Genomic DNA, 21,146 nt, shown 5'->3' on the forward strand with positions numbered 1-21,146 from the left:
AATATTTGTTTTTGCCTTGTTTGATTTTGATTTAGAACCTTGAAATGTTTCATTTTCTAGAATAACTATCCATAGATGATGATTAGAAAATACAAATTGTGTTGAGTGAGTGATGCATTTGAACGATGATTTCACTTTGCACGATACATGAAATAAGATGTTTGATTTATACTTGTATTAAAATTAATGTGAATGCATTTTGCATGTGTGATGCAAGAGAGAGTATGACCCCTTTTAGTGATACATCATTTTAGAAAAGACCCTAAAGTCCATCCACATTAGTTTCTTTGGAAAAAAATTAGCATATCATAGATAGGAAATGAAAACACATTGATAAAATTATAAACTAATTGCATGTTTCATTTTGCATGATGCTTGAAAAGGTATATATTGGAAATTGATAGGCATTGATCAATGATGGTTGCTTCTTACATATTAATATGCACTAGAGAGTCTATGAATTGAGCTCTAAGTTTAATACTAGGACTTTGTGGTCTACCTTGCTAAAAGATGTAAATTTTGGTGTAGGACAACCTTATTCAACTAAAATGGTCACTAAAAATTCCAATTGCGATGAGAGAATGGATGCAATAAACCACACTCAGGATGAGAGGTTGGACCAGATTATTAGCTCCTTGATTCAATTAACGGATATATTACAACTCTTGGAGCAAGAGATCCAAAGAAAGCAAGACCAGAATAGGAACCAAAACTAGGAAGAAAGCATGATATATGTCCCATTGGCTATATTTTTGGCTATGGGAGAAGTTTTCAAAATGATTATTCAACAATATGGAAATAATAATAAACAATCTAGGAGCATGAATAGAGACAACAATATTGGAGATGGAGCTAGAAGGAAATGGTATGAAAGCAATAAGAGGACCCATTATGGCAACAACAATAACAACAAGAACAAACCTAAGTGGAATAAGTCTTAAAAATCAAAGGGACCTCGAGACGTGTGTTATGTTTATGTTGGGGACCACTATGATAAATCTTGTCCCCAACGATCATTTGGGAGAAACAAGAAGAACTCTTCACGTAAATAAAGAAGATAAGGGATTAGTTAGACTATTATTGTTGAGGAGTGCCTCTGAGAAGATGGACTCCTAGATGACTGAGCCTTGGTTAGTATAGATGATAATATAATTTTGAGTGCACTTGTGTGCTCTCATATGCTTATTGATTAGATGATTGAGTTGTATGTCGGATTTGAGCATTATAAATTGCAAATTACATAAAAAGATGCACTAGAATGAGAATTAAATCAAAAGGGGGTACCATGCTTTAGATTTTTGAGATTATTATATTATTGTATTTGTTGGATGGGTGTTGCACATTGTTTTCCTATAAGAATGAAATATCATTTGCATGAATGAAAGTATTCATATGCAATGTATGCATAAGGCTATCATATTATAACAATAGGGTTGACAACTTATGTCCCTAAATTATTTTGTCCTTGTAATATGGTTTCTTGTGAGATTTATTACCTTGGAACATTATGGAGAACTTTATTCTTCATGTCTAACTTACATTCATAAATTGTGGTCGTGTTACTTCATATTACAAATATTTTATCATAGGGTATTATGTGACGTGGCCTACTATTGTCATTATGTTGTTCTCATAAGAATGTGAATGCCCCTATAATATAGTTTATAAATTATGATATAAGATCTATTAAGGTCCCTTGTGTTGAAAACTTAGCTAAAAGGTAACCATTCCTTAGGAGTCAAAGTATTTAAGGCCCTTGTATCATGGCCTACTTGCTTGAACTTATTATGTGATCATTTTATAGAACTAATCATGTGTATATCATACCTTATGATCACAATAGTCTCTGTGCATGTAATATTTTAAGAGGGTCTAACCAATGCACACATCACATGTCATGTAGATGTGGTAAATTTTTTCCCTCACATATATTTTTGTGTGTAATTAAATGGGAATACATTTGCAAGATGAGTGAGTGCATAGTTGCATGTAATGATACTTAAATTGTCATATTTTGTGTTGATCTTATTCAAGAAAGTAGATTGTATACTGATCCTAAAAAAATATAGTAATGATAGGATTGAAAATAAGCCTTATAACTTAAGAAGTCCTTGGTATAGCTTGGCATGGTCGATGTTGTCAATGTGTGGAAGCATGCATATTGTTGTGAATGTTGTGATGCATAAATAGTTGTATATAGATATGATTGCCTACGCAAATGATATTGGATAAAGTAGACTCGTGTCTTGGTTTAGTGTGATGACATTTTTGGGATATGATAGAAACTTAATATGGACATGAAATTAACAATTAATAATTAAATGTGATGGGATGGGCATAATGCCTAGGTCACATAATTAAATGTGATGGGATGGGTGTAATGCCTAGGTCGCATAATTATAGGGTGACAAGATGGGCATGATGCCAACTAGGTCACATGCGTTAGCTAAATGGGTGAAATCACTAACTTAGATTATTTCATGTATGCATAGATTGATTGCAACTTGTTCTATTTCTTTATTATTATTATTACCAATATTTGGGTATTGAGCTATGTTTCTTGTGAGTAGGCAATCATAGCCATAGACTATCATTTTGTGATTACTTCAACATTTTTAAGGCTTTCCATCCAGCTTGTGCATATACTCCTATAGTTGGCAAATGTGAATCCATTAAATTGTAAATAAGGATATCCCCTTAAGACATATGTCTATTAGTATTTCCATATACATATCAAATACTTAAATCAATAAATGAAATCTAATTGGACATAGGAATGTTATGGATATGTGGATAGAAGTATTGCATGACATTGGTTCTTTGTCAATTATTTTCTAAGGTTAATATGATTTATTTTTCATAAATGTCTATTTGACTCAAATTATTAGTGCATAGATGTCTATTGGATGCACATTATGATTTTTTATGATTTAATAAGAGGAATACACTATTATTTCAGTGTGTGTACCAAGACATCGGGACAATGTCTCTTCCTATTGGGGAAGGATGTCATGAACAAATTTTAGGCTGATAAGTTTTAGATTAATTTATTTTGTTAGACGTTGATATTATTGATGACATTTGGTATTTTGATGTTAATAAATGTGTGTGATGACATTATAAGATGTTAATTATGATGATATTTGATACTATGAATGACATTTTTAATATAATTATGTGATGATGTTAATGAATTTTTCATGATACGTTTCGTTGAGTATGAGGTGGATGTAGGATCGATTGTTGAAGGTGGACATATGACCGAGGAGGGGTCTCCTAGCTCATCAATGGCAACCCAAGGAATGTAAACTTGTGCATAGACACAATTAAATAAATTTAAATATTAAAACCATTTAAAGGTTATAAATAAATGAAGAGATAATAAATAATTAAACAAATTATAATTCAAATTTAATGATTTTCCAAAAATAAAAAATATTAAAATATAAATTTAAGCATGTTTTAAAAAATTAGCACTTAAGTTATGAAATTTGAATGAAGAGTTAAACTTCCTGTCAAACTCTTGATTGCATAAGTTTAGCATTCTTTTCTCCCATCATTGGTTAATCTAATTTCTTTTTCTTCACTTCAAATCCCTATTCTCTTGGATTTTCATCAATCTAGATCCATACATTTTGGATCAAATCTTAGCCAAAAATAATTATAAAATAAATTCTAGCTACCATTCGATACGTCCAAGTCTGAAAGGAAATTTGCATGTAGGAAAACCACTGCCCTCCTTTACGCTCTCCACGAATTTGCAATACAAAGTAGATATGGGCATGGTCACTTTTTGATAGAGTCAATTTCAAGTAGCTTGCAAGGCGTCCAAGTTTGGCTGGTGGCTTGACAATAGGGAGGCCATGTTGGACATTGATTCTGCTAGGATATGTTGTTGTCATTGATGTCAACATATTCCCGATCTGGTGATTGTTGATTGGTTTATTGGAATCATAGTTTGGTGTATGGAGTATTTCTAATATCATTGTATTATTTTGTATTGGTTTTGGTGATCCAGAAAGCCTAATTGATTATATCATATGATTCATTTTGTAGTTGTTTTTCTGATTAGTGATTTGTAGAGTTCAGTATTTCCTCCAGTATATTCTGGTGTGATCAAATTTTGAGCTGTGATTTTGGGAGATTATTTCGGATGGTCTTGTGTATCTTATTTTCAGATGGTTTGTGATTTGGTGCTCCGCAAGTTATCTTTATTCATGATAGTTGTTGTTGATTGAGTGTTCTTGAGTTTCAGATGTTGATCGACGAAGATTTGATAAGTGGTGTTGGTGCAGCTATTGTTGATGAATCTAACGTACTTGTTGGTGTTTTCTAATTGTGTCTTATTTGTTTTGACGATCTGTATTGATCATGGTGTGTTTTTGGTGATTTTGTTGATCCGGTGATGTTCTTTGTGTTATGCAGTTTTCTTGATGGTGTAGTGTGTTGTAGTTGATCTTGGCGTGATTATCAGTCGTGATGAGCATTTGGGAATTTGATTAAGGTCCATGTTATATTGAATGTATATCATTATATTGGTCTGGTGATCGATCTTTGTATCATGTAATGTAATTTTGTAATTGTGAGTTGAGGGTTTAGCCGACCTTGTTGTCAAGGTTGATGAATTGTATAAATAGGTGATATTGTCATGTAATTTGGATATTGAGGTTGTTTCTGCATTATCAATGAGTGGTATATGTGCGAACAAGGATTCATCTTTCGATGTTGTGTATTGAATAGAGATTGGTGTTGCAGAGCAGACAAATGTGCTTAACCAGAACTGTCACCAGGCATTAGCAGATGCTAATATTACAATTCATTTCTTCTAGATTGTAGTTTGAATCTTGTTCTAAGTAAGTGAGACTTCCCTGAGGGTTGTAGCCTTTTGGGTTATTATATCTTGAGCAGTGAACTCTAGGCAGTGTGCCTGAATGTATGTCCATTCCCCATTGTAATATTTTTACATATTATTGCAGAGTATCATCTTATTGTGGGTAGGTTCTCACAGTGATTTTTCCCTTAACCGAGTTTTCCACATCAAAATATTGGTGTTGTGTGTTGCGCTATCACTTTGCTTATCTTTGTTGTTGTTGCAGTTTATTAGATATGTATTTGTGGTTAAGTTTTTAGATCCAGTAGAAAACTGATTCACCCCCCTCTCAATTTTCCTTTATTGTTGTTGTCGACAATTGGTATAAGAGCTAGATCCTCCGGAATAAGCTTAACCGCTTGAGGAGATCCGAGATGGCAATTGGAGGTGTTATCTGTAAGAAGGATTTGATGAAAGTAATTATACTATATGGAAGAACCGGATGGAGGTGCACTTGAGATGTCTTGGAGAAGATTATTGGAAGATCACAAAAAATGCCTATTCTATTCCTCAGAATGGACTGGTTACTGCTGATTAGATCAAGGAATTCAAACATAATATTAGAGAGAAGGAAGCATTGTTGAGTGCCCTGACTAATTCCAAAATGACTAATGTGATAGGATTTTAGACTACACATGAAATCTAAGAGAAGCTTGAGACCTTGTATGAAGGAGATAAACAAGTAAAAGTTTCTAAGTTGCAGAGTTTGAAAGGGAAATATGAGATGTTGAAGATGGGAGAAGATGAGAACATAAACACCTTTATGGCTAAGGTGAATAACCTTGTTCTTGGTATCAGATGTGCCGATGGAACTCTTGAAGAAGATGAAATTATTGCTAAGGTAATGAGATCATTGCCTCCTACTTACAAAAATAAGGTAGTTGCTATTGATGAGATCCAGAGTGTAACTACAGTGACAAGAGATATGTTGGTTGGAAAGATTGCTACATTTGAAAACGAATTTGGTGAATCACATGGAAAGTCTGAGACAAAATTTAGAGCTTATGTATCCAGAAAGTAGAAATATGATCCTGATGAATGCAAGATATCCAGATATGAAAGAGAGAGAAGAGAAATGGAAGAGAAAGAAATAGAATTGGATGAGCTTGAAGCATTGATTTCTTGAAGATTGCCTAAGGGAGCCAGTAAGTATGATGAAAAATTACATTTGAAATGTTTCTCTACAATAAGATAGGACATTTTTCTTCTAGGTGCCCAAAGAGAATGGCTAAATATGATAGGCATGACAAATTTGATAAGCATGATAGGAATGATAGATATGAGAAGCATGAGAGGTATGATAAGACTTAGAAGTCCAACCAGAAGTATAAGCATCAGAAGAACTCTTACTATGGTGCTGATGAAGGTGTTACAAATGAAGAATTAGAAGGAGATGAAGTAGTGCTTATTGCTATCAAAGAAGATGGACCAGTACCTGTTGATTCCACAAGTTGCACTATTGAGGAGAAATCTTTAGTTGCTATAGTAGAAGAGAAAGATGAATGGGTGATTGACAACAGTTGTTCACATCATATGACCGGTGATAAAAGAAAAATTGTGAGCATGGAAAGCTATGATAGTGGAATAGTAAGATTTGGAGATGACAAAGCCTGTGTGATCTATGGTAGAGGTTCTATTTCCTTTGATGGTAAGCATAATACTGATTATGTCTTGTATGTTGAAGGTTTTAAGCATAATCTTTTAAGTGTTGGACAAATGGTTGACAAAGGTTATGATTTCCAATTCAAGAATGGTAATTGCAAGATCCTAAATGCCTCTGGCATAGAGATTGCATCTAGAACTAAGACTGAAGGTAATATCTTTCATTTGAATGCTGGTGAGAAAAGTTGTTTGATTGCTCAGATTGATGAAATCTAGTTGTGGCATAGGAGAATGTGTCATGTTAATTTTGACTCAATGATTAAGATCAGTTCTACACAATCTGTTAGAGATTTGCCTAAAATTGTTAAGCCTGCTAATCCGGTATGTAAGGAATGTCAAATGGGTAAACAAATAAGAATTTATTTCAAGAGTAAGAAGTATACATCTAACGGATTGCTAGATCTTGTGCATGCTGATCTATGTGGACCTACAAACGTTAGAAGTGTGCAGGGTGACAAATATTTAATGTTACTAATTGATGATTATTCCAAGATGATGTGGGTTGTCTTTTTGAAGGAAAAATCAAAAGCATTGGACAAATTCAAGATATTCAAAGCAAAGGTTGAGATTGAGAGAGGATTGAAGGTGAAATGTTTGAGATCTGACATGGAGGATAATTTTGTTCTGGTGAGTTTGATTCATTCTCTGAGAAGCATGGGATTAGAAGACAAATATATGCTCCTGGAACCCCACAACAAAATGAAGTTGTTGAAAGGAAGAACATAACTATCTTGGATGATGCAAGGACTATGTTGATTGAAGGGAATGTTCCGAAGATCTACTAGAGAGATGTTGTTAGCACTACTGTTTACACATTCAACCGATTAAATATAAAAGGTGATATCAGTAAGACTTCTTATGAGATATGGTTTGGTCATATTCCTACTGTGAGATATTTCAGAATTTTTGGTAGCAAGTGTTATATCAAAAGAGACGAGGATATAGGAAAGTTTGATGCAAGAAGTGTTGAAGGAATTTTCTTGGGATATTCAACAAAGAGAAAATCCCGTCGGTACTACAATAAGAGACTGAGAAAGATAGTGCAAAGTGCAAATGTGAAGGTTGATGAGAACTATGAAAAATATATTAGAGCATGTTGGTATGATGATGGCCAACATGTTGTTCTAACGCCTATTCAGATTGAAGAACTGAAGTAGAATGATCTGGTAGAGACAGTTAATCCAGATGTTGCTGTTGTCAGTGGAGAAGTACATGACCCTGCAAAATCAAAGTAATCATAAGACTCTGAGGTATGTAAGATTGAATCATTCTAAAAATCAGATTAGTGGTGATAAAAATAAAGGTGTGATGACTAGAAGAAGTCTAGTTGTTGAAGAGGTATGTTTGATTTCTAAAATTGAACCTAAAGATGTTGCTAAAGCTTGCAAAGATGACAATTGGATAAGGGCTATGGAAGAATAATTGAATCAGATTGAAAAGAATAACACATGGGAACTTGTGCCTAGACCTAAAGATAAGAATGTGATTGGTATTAAATGGGTATTCATGAACAAATTGAATGAAGTCGGTGAAGTTGTTAGAAATAAAGAAAGAATGGTATGTAAAGGATATTCACATAAAGAAGGGATTGGTTATGAGGAGACTTCTTCTCCGGTAGCTATACTTGAAGCCGTTAGAGTGTTGCTTGCATATGCTGCCTATAAGGATTTCAAGTTATCTCAGATGGATGTCAAGTAAACTTTTTTGAATGGTGATCTTGAGGATGAAGTCTACATTGAGCAACCTGATGGATCTTCATTATTAGATGATGGAGCCATGGTATGCAAATTGAAGAAAACTATTTATGCATTGAAACAAGCCCCTATAGAAGGGCATGCTAGATTGGATAAGTATTTGCTGAAATTGGGATTTAATAAAGGTATTGTTGATAGTAATTTGTATTTCAAGGTTGAGAATGATAATATTTTGATTGTTGAAGTCCTTGTTTATGATATTATCATTGGAGGAGATGATGACTTGAGCATGAATTTTTTTTGTGATATGCAAAAAGAATTTGAGATGCCTATGATAGGTGAAATGAATTTTTTCTTAGGTTTGCAGATTTCACAGATTGGGAAAGGTATTTTTATATATCAAACTATGTGAAGGAATTTTTGAAGAAGTTTGGGTTAGAAGACTCTAAATCTGTTGGAATTCCTATTTTGACTGGCTTCAAATTATCCAAAAATGATGAATCTCTGAAAGCCAATCAGTCTTTATATAGATCTATGGTTGGTGGAATGCTATACTTGAATCATACTAGACTTGACATTATGCATGTTGTGTGCATGGTTGCTAGATATCGAGCTGATCCGAAAGAGAGTCATGCCATTGCTATAAAAAGGATATTTAGATACTTGAAATGAATTATGAATTGTGGTCTGTGGTATCCAAGGAAAGATGATTTCATGTTATGTGACTATATTGATGCTGATTGGGATGGTGATGTTGATGACCGGAAGAGTACCTTCACTGGTGCATTCTTTTTGGGTAATAAATTGGTTTCATGGGCTAGTAAGAAACATGATTCAGTGTCCCTGTCTACTGTTGAAGTTGAGTACATTGTTGCTACTAGTAACTGCACTCAAGTAGTTTGGATGAAACAAATTGATGCAGGATCATCCCAGATCGATGAGCAATCTTGCATCAACCAAAAATGTTTCCTTTTAGTTTTGTTTTTGTTTAGTTCATTGTGCAGTTGTTGTGTTCTTACCGATTGGTACCGGTAGTTGGTTGTTTTTTGTGGCAAATCTTATTTTCGGTTTCTAGGATGGTTCGTGTGTTTAATTACAGATTTTCAGTTCATTTGGGTTCTTTTCTGGTTAGTTATCGCTTTTGGTTGACTGTTTCTGGGTTTCAGGACAGTTCTTGTGCTTACTGGTTCGTTTTCCTTCATTACAGGAGTGATTCTTGGCATGTGGACCTATTTAGGATCTTGTTCAATGTTCTTTAGAGTTTGCCCAACCTTCCTGCTAAACCACACTTCTTGGTTGTTATTTTTCGAAAAGATTTTTTTAATTCTTAGGGCCAACCTAGTTACACATTTTTATTTTCCTGCATTGGTAAATGTAATCTTATGAGGTCGACCCAGATATGTTCCGGTGGGTATATATATTATATTATGTAATAATTTATAGGGGCAAAGGAAGTAGAATTGAGAATAAGGATCGAGATTCACATTTAGTGATCTGGTTGATTCTTAGAGTCTCAATTGGATTGTATCCAACTTGAAGCCTGCATGTAACCAGTTAACTACCAGATGTTCTTTGATTATTACAAGATGATAAACAGACGGTTGATGAAAGTTCTAAGGCAATAATATGATCTGTTTATGTAATCTTTCTATGTTTTCTTGTTGCTTTCTATGTGTTACTCTTGCTGCATATGTCGATCGGCTCTTGTTTTAGGGTTTCACTGGTTATGGTTGCATCACAAATATTGAAGGATATCAGAGTTATCTATGATGAGCTTATTGTCATATATTGTGATAATTCTAGTGCTATCAATATGTCAGAAAACCCAGTGCAACATTCAAAGACTATATTTTGGTGTGATCAAGTTTTGAGCTGTGATTTTGGGAGATTGTTTTGGATGGTCTTGTGTATCTTCATTTCATATGATTCATGATTTGGTGCTCTGCAAGTTATCTTTCTTCGTGATAGTTGTTGTTGATTGAGTGTTCTTGAGTTTCAGATGTTGATTGATGAAGATTTGATAAACTTGGTGTTGGTGCAGCTATTGTTGATGACTCTAACGTGCTTGTTGTTGTTTCCTAATTGTGTCCTATTTGTTTTGATGATCCGCATTGATCGTGGTGCGAGTTTTTGATTATTTTGCTAATCTGATGGTGTTCTTCGTGTTATGCGGTTTTCTTGATGGTGTAGTGTGTTGCAGTTGATCTTGGCATGATTATCGGTGGTGATGAGCATTTGAGAATTTGATTTAGGTGCATGTTATTTCATGTATATCATTATATTGGTCCGGTGGTCGATCTTTGTATCGTGTAATGCAATTTTGTAATTGTGAGTTGAGGGTTTAGCTGACCTTGTTGTCAAGGTTGATGAATTGTATAAATAGGTGATATTGTCATGTAATTTGGATATTGAGGTTGTGTTTGCATTATTAGTGAGTGGTATATGTGTGAACAAGGATTAATCTTTTTGTGTTGTGTATTGAATAGAGATTGGTGTTGCAGAGCAAACAAATGTGCTTAATCAAAACTATCATTAGGCATTAGCAGATGCTATTATTGCAGTTCATTTCTTCTAGATTGTAATCTGAATCTTGTTGTAAGTCAGTGAGACTTCCTGAGGGTTGTAGCCTTCGGGGTTATTATATCTTGAGCAGTGAGCTCTAGGCAGTGTGCTTGAATGCATGTGCATTCCCCATTGTAATATTTTCACATACCACTATAGAGTATCATTTTATTGTGGGTAGGTTCCGACCGTGGTTTTTCTCTTAACCGGGTTTTTCACGTCAAAATATTGGTGTTGTGTGTTGTGCTATCAGTTTGCTCATCTTTGTTGTTGCTGCAGTTTATTAGATCTTTATTTGTGGTTAAGTTTGTAGATCCAGCAGAAAACTAATTCACCCCCTCTCAGTTTTCCTTCATTGTTGTTTCCAACAGGCCACTTCCTCTCCTCCCCTCTCCCTCCCACATAGTTTGCTAATTGAACTGTTTGGAGTGCTGGAAGGTGATAGGAGAGGAATTTGGGGAAATCAAATTTTATTGGGGTTTCTTCATATCGTACCCCTCTCCATTCATTCCCTGTGTTTTGGGTCTGCAAGAGTGATCTAGGGGCAAATCAAACTACCTAGGGAAGGTTAAAAAAATTGAGTCAGACAATCTGAGAAAGAGCACGCCTTCCTCATCCATTTTTTACCTCACCACGATTTTTTCTAGGGGCGACTTGGGGACTATTGGTCTTCTGAAGGGATACCACGACATTCCTCCTCCTCTCCTTTCCACAGTTCTCTTGGAGGGTGAATTTATCTGGTATCAGCCTCTTATACTCCTCTCTTTCCCTTTGCGTTTGTTTTTTTAAGGAGTGGATCTGTAGTATATATTTGTTTTGGAGTTTATTTTGATGGCATTGGTCAAATTATGATTTGCTTGATAGACACGAGCTGGTTTTAAATCGTTGAACCAGGCAGAGTCAAGTCGACTTAGAACATATTGCCTTTCGTTAAAATTTGTCTTAACTAGGTTGATTGCAGAAAAAGATGAGTTTGGTAGGCAAATTCGGCCCCTATATGGTTAAATCGCACCCCTTTTTCTCTTTCACTCTTCCTCTGTTTTTGCTAAGTCGAATGGAAATGTTTGGGAAGGTAAATTTTTAATTGTTTTTTACTACCATACCATACATCTTTTTCTTATGCGAATTTCCCATGTTTTGATTTGTTTGATTTGTCTCTACTGGATTAGTCGACTTCCTGGTGTGTTTAACACATCCATTTGTCTCTTTATGATTTCTAGTTGCCTGTAAATTTGGTTAAAATTCTGAGAACCCCATGTATATATGTTTCAGACCTTGCAGATTTTTATCTCTAAATATTGAGCTCATTAGTTTATAAGAATAAAGATAATGAATTTCTAAAATTGGGTAGAATTAAGAATAAAAATTAATAATAAATAAAATTTAACTAGGAGGGGGTAATTCTATATTATTTGTCTATGATGGATGTAAATGGAAGGATGTGTTTGTTTATGGGATAAACTAGGGAAGGGTGATTTATTCTCACCTACCCCAAGAGGGTTAATTTGACCAAATAACTTAATTCTCCCTACTATAACACATACATAGCTAAGTTCAATAGTTTGGTTGTTAGATACTACATGCATGCACTTATTCCATTCATGATAGTTGATATCAGTTTGGTAAAAAAATTCATCGTGAGGGACAAGAACTCTTCATGAGCACCGAGAAGCGAAAGCTTCGTATTGGTTGGGTGGATAAAACACCTAGGTCATATGTCCATCTCCCAGATTGCATATGGAGGTGAGTCTGATGGCAATGAAGACGCTACATCCGGAGACAGAGATTTACATATTTCTTTCTAAAATCCTATGGACTATCATATCATAGTATTATTGTATAATTGTACTTATGATGTAATTGTGAAATGACTTATGTGGTCTCATGATTATAGGCTATATAAGCCATGTAAATGATCTTTGATGTCTAATGATGTAAATGCGACAGGAAGTCGCCATGTAAGATGTAACTAAACAAAGAAGGGAAACACTAACCCACTAACCTACTAACATGTGTCTATCATGTGCATGACTTAGTGCTTATGTGTTTCTTTGATTAGTTTTCTATCTTTTCATTTGTGAATGCTCAATGCTTGGGATGGACAGTGTTAATTTAAGTTTTTTAGTTATCCTTATTTGTATGTACATTAATTTTTGTTTGTAATAGTTGTTAGATTGCATATCATTTCACAGTTCTTCATGCATGTTAATCTTTAGTTACCTTTAGTTTATCTTATTCTTATGCATACTAACTTTAGGTTGCAATATTTATCTATTTTGGCATGATACTTGTTAACATATAGTTCCTACTTTCCTTTACACCATTCCTTGTGTATGAATGTTAAATCTTGCAATGGTAATTTATATTCATTTGTATACATGTATGTAGACTTTAATAGTATGTGATTACATTAGTTATTCTAAGGTTAGGACTAGCGGGTCCTTACACGATGAAAATGACAATCTACCAAATCATCACTTGTTGACTCAACCAAAAAATTAACTCGTCGTGTCAACTCTACATGTTGCATGCCTAACATGTGTGAGAAATGACAATTGTTAAAATACGACTCCGATCGATAATAAAAATTCCAAAACAAGACTCTTTAATCAACATAGAAAATTGCCAAATCAGTTTCCAGCCCAAAATTGAAATATATGATAACATATTCCAAAAAAATATAACATCTTTCAAGTGGGAACCATCTTCCTTAAGAATCGGGATTATGCCATCTTTTCACATTAATGGAGGAAGTTAATACCTTAGCATGTAAACAATTATGTACACCAAATAATTAATTAAAATCAAATAAACAATGTTAGGACTCCAAGGTTGAGACACTTTAATCCCAACATTCTCCCACTTGTCAAAGATCTATTAAGAGTATACAACATCGACTACTTAAGGCCCCAAGGCCCATGGAATTGGCACACCATATGGACTTCTCAATACTCCGGACTATGGTTTTTGGTACAAAAGGGATGATAGCTTTTCTTTGAAGGCTTATACAGATTCTATTGGGCTAATTGTGTGGATGATAGAATAAGTACCAGTGGTAGTGCATTTTTCTTAGGAGACAGATTGGTTTCTTGGTTTAGTAAGAAGTAAGACTCGGTGTCTTTACCAAGAGAAAAAGTTGAGTACATTGCTACATCTTGTTGCACCTAAGTGTTGTGGGTGAAGAAAAATGTGAAGGATACCGAGGTAGTTATGATAAGCCTATCCCTATCATACATGATAATACAAGAGCTATAAATATTTCAAATTATTTGATGACGCATTCAAGGGCTAAGCATAATTCTAGTCGGTATCACTTTCTAAGAGATAAGGTTGTAGAGCAAGAAGTCAGATTGTAGTATGTTCCTTCAAAGGATTAGATTGTAGACATTTCCATAAAGGCACATTGAAATGATACATTTGGGTACCTTAGACAAAAGCTAGGGGTTATTGGCCCTCCCAATTAGATGCATAAGATGGTGCATCTTTCCGAGGGGAGAAATTAATGATACATATTTTTTTTCTCTTGAATTGATGTGGGTTACTTCTCAAGGGGAGTAGGTAGTTGATTGGTTGTTGTTTCTCTTGGGGGGGCATATAGTATGTGGGTTGTTGTTAACAAGGGGACGAGACAATATGGTAAAAAAAGAATGTAGATGAGTATTGTGGAGGGAGTATAGATAAATGCTAAGAAAGAAGAAAATAAAGTGCAAATGAGTTAATTTAGGTCCTATTTAAGACCCTTTTCCCTTTGTCCTTGATGTTAAAGGCGGAGATTAAGTGTAGAAAGGGAAGAATGTGCAAATGATCAGTGTTGTATTGTTAGAGTTGCCATCAATGACAAAGGGGGAGATTGTTGGTAATTTTTGTCATTGATGGCCAGGTGTTGTCATTGTTGTCAACCCTCAACTTGTGATATATTCAATGTTGAGTTGAGATTGTTGTCATTGATATAGAGTGTTGATGGATGATGGATGTAGATGTTCTTTGTTGTGGATGTTCACTTTTGGGTGTTTGATGTCTACACTCAGTATGTTGTAATGGTGCTTATGATGAAGAAAACATATATGGTTAAATATCATGTCTTGTTGGTAATGAAAAGAGATGGTGTCATAATGATATTATATTAAGGAAAGGATTAGAAGCATTGAGATGAGGATTAAAAGCATTGAGATGAGGATTAGAAGTATTACGATGATAATTAGAAGCATCGTGATGTGATGGTGATGATCTTGTGTATGCTAGAAAATGTTGTGTCATCCCCTTATGCTCCTATGTGAGAAAATAATGTAACGAGAATGTTTTGATTGTTCCAAGTTGTTGAAGTGTGAAGATGCAGGGAAGTGTGTTGAAGATTGTTTGGGAAAATGCTTTGCATTTCTCCACATTTGAAGATATGGTCTTGCAGTTTTGGATTTAATATGTGTTGACTCACTGTTTTTTTAGTAAGTGCACTACTTCCTTTTATTCATAGTAATAGTATGCTTAATTTGTTTTCTTTTTACGAAACATTAATGAAGGCCAATGAATCCCCTAAAAAACATAGTTTTAAAGTTTAATATTTTATTGTTGTTGATGAAGAGATTAAATTTTACTATGTGATTTGTTGACTTTGGTAGCATTAACATTATGACAAGAGTGTGATTTCTATTGCTATAGATAAAGTGATTTCAATACAATGTGGTTTGGTTTCAAATCTTGTGAACCACACAATCATGTTGTTGAATCCCTTATTGATCATTCTCATGACTAAATGCCATCTAAAATGACACGTAGTTTTAAGTTTTGAGTAACTAAAAAATCTCATTTTGATCCATCTCATGTGCAAGGTGATTTTAATATCATTCAAGGTGACATGGAATAATTATGTTTTAAGTAATTGACAATACCCATTTTAATCAATTTCATGTGTAGAATGATTGAATATCATCGTCGGTAATATGAATTTATAAAGTTTTGAATAATCATATTTTTGTTATGTCCTTCAATATTGAATAAGATGTGAATCTTCATAATTTATAAATCTTTCCACTTTTATTGTAAAACATTGTATTACTTATTTCCTTTGAGATTAATCATAAGAACTAAATGATCTTATTCCCGAAACATTTGATTATCTTTTACATCTCAACACTTTTCAAAAAGTGAACTATTTCATCTAGATTGCTTGAATTTTTGTCCTCCCCAACATACAACATTTGTTAGTCCTTTGTATCCCACTCATTCCAAAAAAAATGGACTCCTCCCATCTAGATTGCTTGAATTTGTCCTCCACAACATAGTCCTTTATATCCCCACTCATTCCAAATCTAGATTGGTTGAAATTACATAGAAATTCATCCAAAAGTTTCCATCAACCTACATATGACATCCCTGCTTTTCATATAACTCCATTGGCAAGAGATGATCTTTGTGACAGGGGTGGCCCCTAGTAGAAAGAAACAACAATGTGGCCCCAACATAACATGCTGACTTTTTCATACCAACATCTCAAAACAGATTAACACAAAGGTGGCAGAGAAGTTCGGCCGATAAGTTCAAGTCAATTTGTTGGTGTGAAATTTCTAAACAAGCTTCAAACTTGGATCCTTCCATGGAGTCGGCAAGCTGATACGAATAACGAATAACGAATAAAATCGTCAGAATGAATGTTGTTTCCAGTAACGTGTAAAGCAAGCATCTTATGCGATTCATCTTACAAACTTTAGACCAGTGTTTTTCAGCCCTCGGTTTCACCCCACCGTCAATTCCGACGGCTTTTCTTGCAAGCAAGCAAAAGGAACGTAACCAATTCCATGAAGTTGCCGACGCCCCACAATCGGAGAAACTCTGGTTGCGTGCACAATAAGAATCCCAACACCAATTCGTCGTCAACAAACGTGTATTCCTTCATCACTACGTATACGCGCCTCAAAGATCCAATCTTTGAAGCAAGTTTCCTTTCCTGAGGCAAACATAATCGACGATGGCGAAAGAGAAGCAGCCGCAGAAGAAGGATACAGAGAAGCCGTCAATTGACAGAAAGTTCAGGGCTAAGACGAACACGAATCCTTACAGAGGGGTTCGAATGAGGAAATGGGGAAAATGGGTGTGTGAAATAAGAGAGCCGAATAAGAGAACGCGCCTCTGGTTGGGATCATATGCTACTCCTGAGGCCGCCGCCAAAGCTTATGATACAGCCGCCTTTTATCTCAGGGGAAAGTCTGCTGCTCTTAATTTTCCGCTTGATGTGTTCGGAGGTCTCGAGTTCGAATCCCCGCGGCCCGAAATGAGTAGCCAGGATATTCAGAAGAAGGCCGCTAGAATTGGCGCAGCCGTCGATGCCATTCTCGGTAGGAGTGGCGTGCCCGGAGGTCAAGGGTTCGAATCCCAGCGGCAGCAATCAGAGGGCGGGAAATTTTGTGAAGATTTTCTGCAAAGAATGGTTTCGCCTGTTACAGAGACGAAGCCCGCCATATTTGTTGAGTAGTTTGTTGCAGGCTGTTTTGTTTGGTGGTAATTTGGAAAAGTAGGTATATTTTGTAATATCATAATTTCATTTATTTGTTTCTGAATTTGATTGGGTTTATTTGTAGGACAGAATTCGGATATGAGTATATATTATGAAAAATAATATTAATGTTATAATTTTTTATATATAAATAAAGTGTTATTTATATAATTTAACTATTTTTATATTATAATAAATTTAGATATATATAATTACATTATTGAATCGTTAGAAGTTATGTTATGTATTGAAATATAATTACATTATTGAATTGTTAGAAGTTATGTTATGAATTGAAATATAGTTACATTATTGAATCATTAGAAGTTCTGTTATGAATTGAAATATAATTACATTATTGAATCGTTAGAAGTTATGTTATGAATTGAAATATACATTTTTATTCTATATATGATTTGAAATGAAATGAATAAAATTTATGTTTTTTATTTTAATTTTTAAATTTATGTGAAATTCAATTATAATTTTATTCAATTATATTATATCATATGTGTGATATAAAATGAATAGCGTAGAATTTGTAAGTTCTTTTTTTTTAATTTTTAAATTTATGTGAAATTCAATTATATTTTTTATTTGATTATATTCTATCGTATGATATCAAATGAAATGGATAGCATATAATTTGTAAGTTCTTTTTAATTTTTTATAATCTTAAAATTTATATGAATTCCATTATGAAGTGAATAGCATAGAATTCGAAAGTTCTTTTTAATTTTTATAATTTTAAAATCTATGTGAATTTAACTATAATTTTATTTGATTATATTTTATCATATATATGATGTGACATGAAATGAATAGAATAGAACTTGTAAGTTCTTTATAATTTTTTTTTATATTATGAACATGGTGATATAGAAGCTATATATTTTGAAACATTTGATATTATTGAGATGAATAATAGGATTAGCATCTAGATATCTTAAAAATTGAAAGATATCAATTTTTAGATCAATGTTGTTTATGGATTAAAATTGTATAATTTTTTGAATCAACGTTTTGGATCACACTCCGTGATCCATCATCGAGATAGTAGAGACCTACGGGAATAAAAAAAATAATGATGGATCATGAAGTGTGATATGAGTCATTGATTCAAAACATTGTACATAATTTTATCCAAAGCAAAATTAATCTTGGATTGTGGAAATCTTGCCTTATTAACCCATTTTATTTACTTAATAATTATTTTATTTTATTTTAGTTTAAAGCAATTTAATTACTTTGGAATTATATTATCCATACCACATAAATAGACACATAAATGTTTTTGATAAAAAAACAACCAAACTAGGGGGTTGACCCAGAGTACAAGCAAGTCTCAAAGAGAGCATTATCAGCACATTAACATCAACCAAACAACAGAGTATTAGCTAATCACTATCTTAACTATCAAAAACATATTCCACATACTATTATAGAATATCACAAGATTGATGGAAATCATGTCCATGTAAAATATGAAAATGTAGATATCCACAAAGAAACCAACACTAAACCAACTAACCCTTGTAATAAGCATATTGTTCTTACAGAAGTACCTAGAAATAAAAAGTCTTAAAAAGCCACACAGGGCTGATGAGGAAATTAAACAAAACTAGAATCCAGTAGATCCAGCAACGAAACCATAAGCAAAAATGGAGAAAGGCACCCATTATTCATTTTTTTTTGTTTCCATGTGCTGGGAAAGCAACAGTCCAGTCCAATCATTCGCAAGGAACTCAAACAGGTCCTTTGTGGTGTCACCTCCCAAACCTCCTTGGTTCTCTTTTTCTTGATGCAGAAGACACATAGTAGTGGTCGAGGAATGCATGACCTTCAGGGAAAATTTCATAATTCTATTGAAATGCTTGTCCAGAGTTTCAAGCTTCTTTTTAACCTTGTTCAGATCCTCAGAAATGGCTTTACAGCCCGCACATTGGATAGCCTCCGCCTTTTCACCTCCATCAACAACACTCTGAACACCCTCAGACTTCCTCCCATCTTCCTCACATATTTGTTTACCTTTAGCATTGGGGGGGGGGGGGGGGGGGGAAAGTAGCAGATAAAGGGGAGGTGTTATTACTATCTCCCTGCAAAGTCCTAGAGTCAGGAGCATTGGTGTCCAACTTAGAAGACTTTGAAAAATTTGTGGCCTCCATGTCATCCTCAATCTTATCACTGTCCTCCTTCTCCAATGTGCCTCCATGTCATCCATAGACACATAAATGTTATTGTATTGACATTGTTTCTTTTTTAAATATACTTATTTTATTTCTTATAATTGACTTTTAGTTTTATTTTTTGGAACCACCATTCATTATCTTCATAATTATAATTTAAATAATTATTTACATGCATCTATTTTTTATATTTATATTTTGGCATATAAATGACTATCAAATTTAAGATAGAAGAAAACATTTTTTGTTAAGGACTCGAGTCATCACACTCCACCTCTTATTATTATAATATCATACCTTTTGTCATAAAAAAATATAATTTATTTATATGAATTTATTCTAATTATAATAAAACATATAGAAAATAATATTAACATTTTAAAGAAAAAATTATTCTATATAATATTAAGTAAATAAGAGGCATCAAATAGTCTAGGTATGATGTGTCTCACATGCCTAAGCTCCTTTGTACCCATTTAGATTATTGAAATGGTTGTAATAAAGTATGTGATTAGTTGATAGGTTTTTTTAGGCGGCGAACCCCCCACAAGGAGTGTCTCATACTGGGATTTCTTACTAGAATTTCTCATGTTATCGCTTTTAGTTTTCTATCCACTGGATCGTTTTCCTAACAACTTGACATACACAAACCACATTCAAGGTTTCTTCTTCCCAACATAGGTATATTGCTAGTAAACACCATTTCTCAGCATTCGATCACAACTTGGAAGATCTCTAGGACCCTTAATATTATCATTATGTTTTGATTGAGCTCTTGTGCAAGCTTTAACAACTTTTAGACTGTAAGTTTGTGTCATGAATGGGCATATGCGAAATAGACAGAGTTAGGTAAATTTGTTGTCATTTTAGATCTTTTGGAGAATAATAAGAGGGCTACATATGTAATTGGAACTGTATAGAAAGTTGTACTATTGTGAAGGAGACAAAGAGTGAAACCTTACCAAATGTGTGAGCTTTATAAATAGATGTTGTAGGAGAAGAGGAAGATAAAGACATCATACCCAACAAAGAAGAAATCTATTAACATTAAGAGAAAGCCATGCTCAAGAAGTTGATTAGAAGCAATGAAATACACAATATTTAAAAATGTTGTCCTAAAAATAGGTGATGTTACTAATGAATGATGTATATGGTTGTATGTCATGATTTAATGTCATTGAAATTATATGATGGAATTTAGAAAGCAACAAGAAATACTAGATTGCCAAATACTTGGGAGTTTATTCGATAATTAATTGTTGTACATATGTCATTTGTGTTAAGTTTTTTGTACTTCAGAAGGTGTGGTTGTGGCAGTTGCTTAAGTGCAACTCGTGTTGGATGTTCAACATTAGCATATTTTCTATTCTGTAATTAGAATATTTCTTAGAGTTGTGAGGATATCACCAAGAGCAATTTTGTGTGTGAGATAGTCTTGAGTTGTGTGAGACAAGTTTCCTTTCTGTCACTTCATGTAAGGAAAATTCCAGTTTGTGTCATGCAAGGAATGTTTCTCTTAGGTTGTGTTGTGTGAGGAAAGTTTGACTTCTCTTGCATAATCGATGTTTTCATCAAGAAGGCTATATATGTAAAATTGTTGTAGCAACTAAGATTGTATTCGAAAGGAAAGTTTTCTCTTGAAACTGAATAGAATATTCAACATTTGCAGGTTTTTCCCCACATTG

At 33.9% G+C, this 21,146-nt stretch overlaps 1 protein-coding gene across 1 annotated transcript; it reads left to right on the forward strand.

The window, feature by feature from the left end:
* Positions 1-16,534: 16,534 nt before the first annotated feature.
* LOC131030557 (ethylene-responsive transcription factor RAP2-9) lies at positions 16,535-17,397 on the forward strand. The gene has a single exon (XM_057961419.2). The coding sequence runs from the start codon at positions 16,751-16,753 to the stop codon at positions 17,252-17,254; it is 504 nt and encodes a 167-aa protein (XP_057817402.1). The 5' UTR covers positions 16,535-16,750; the 3' UTR covers positions 17,255-17,397.
* Positions 17,398-21,146: the final 3,749 nt, after the last annotated feature.

The sequence above is a fragment of the Cryptomeria japonica genome, chromosome 6 (genome assembly GCF_030272615.1).
Source record: "Cryptomeria japonica chromosome 6, Sugi_1.0, whole genome shotgun sequence".
Classification (NCBI taxonomy): domain Eukaryota; kingdom Viridiplantae; phylum Streptophyta; class Pinopsida; order Cupressales; family Cupressaceae; genus Cryptomeria; species Cryptomeria japonica.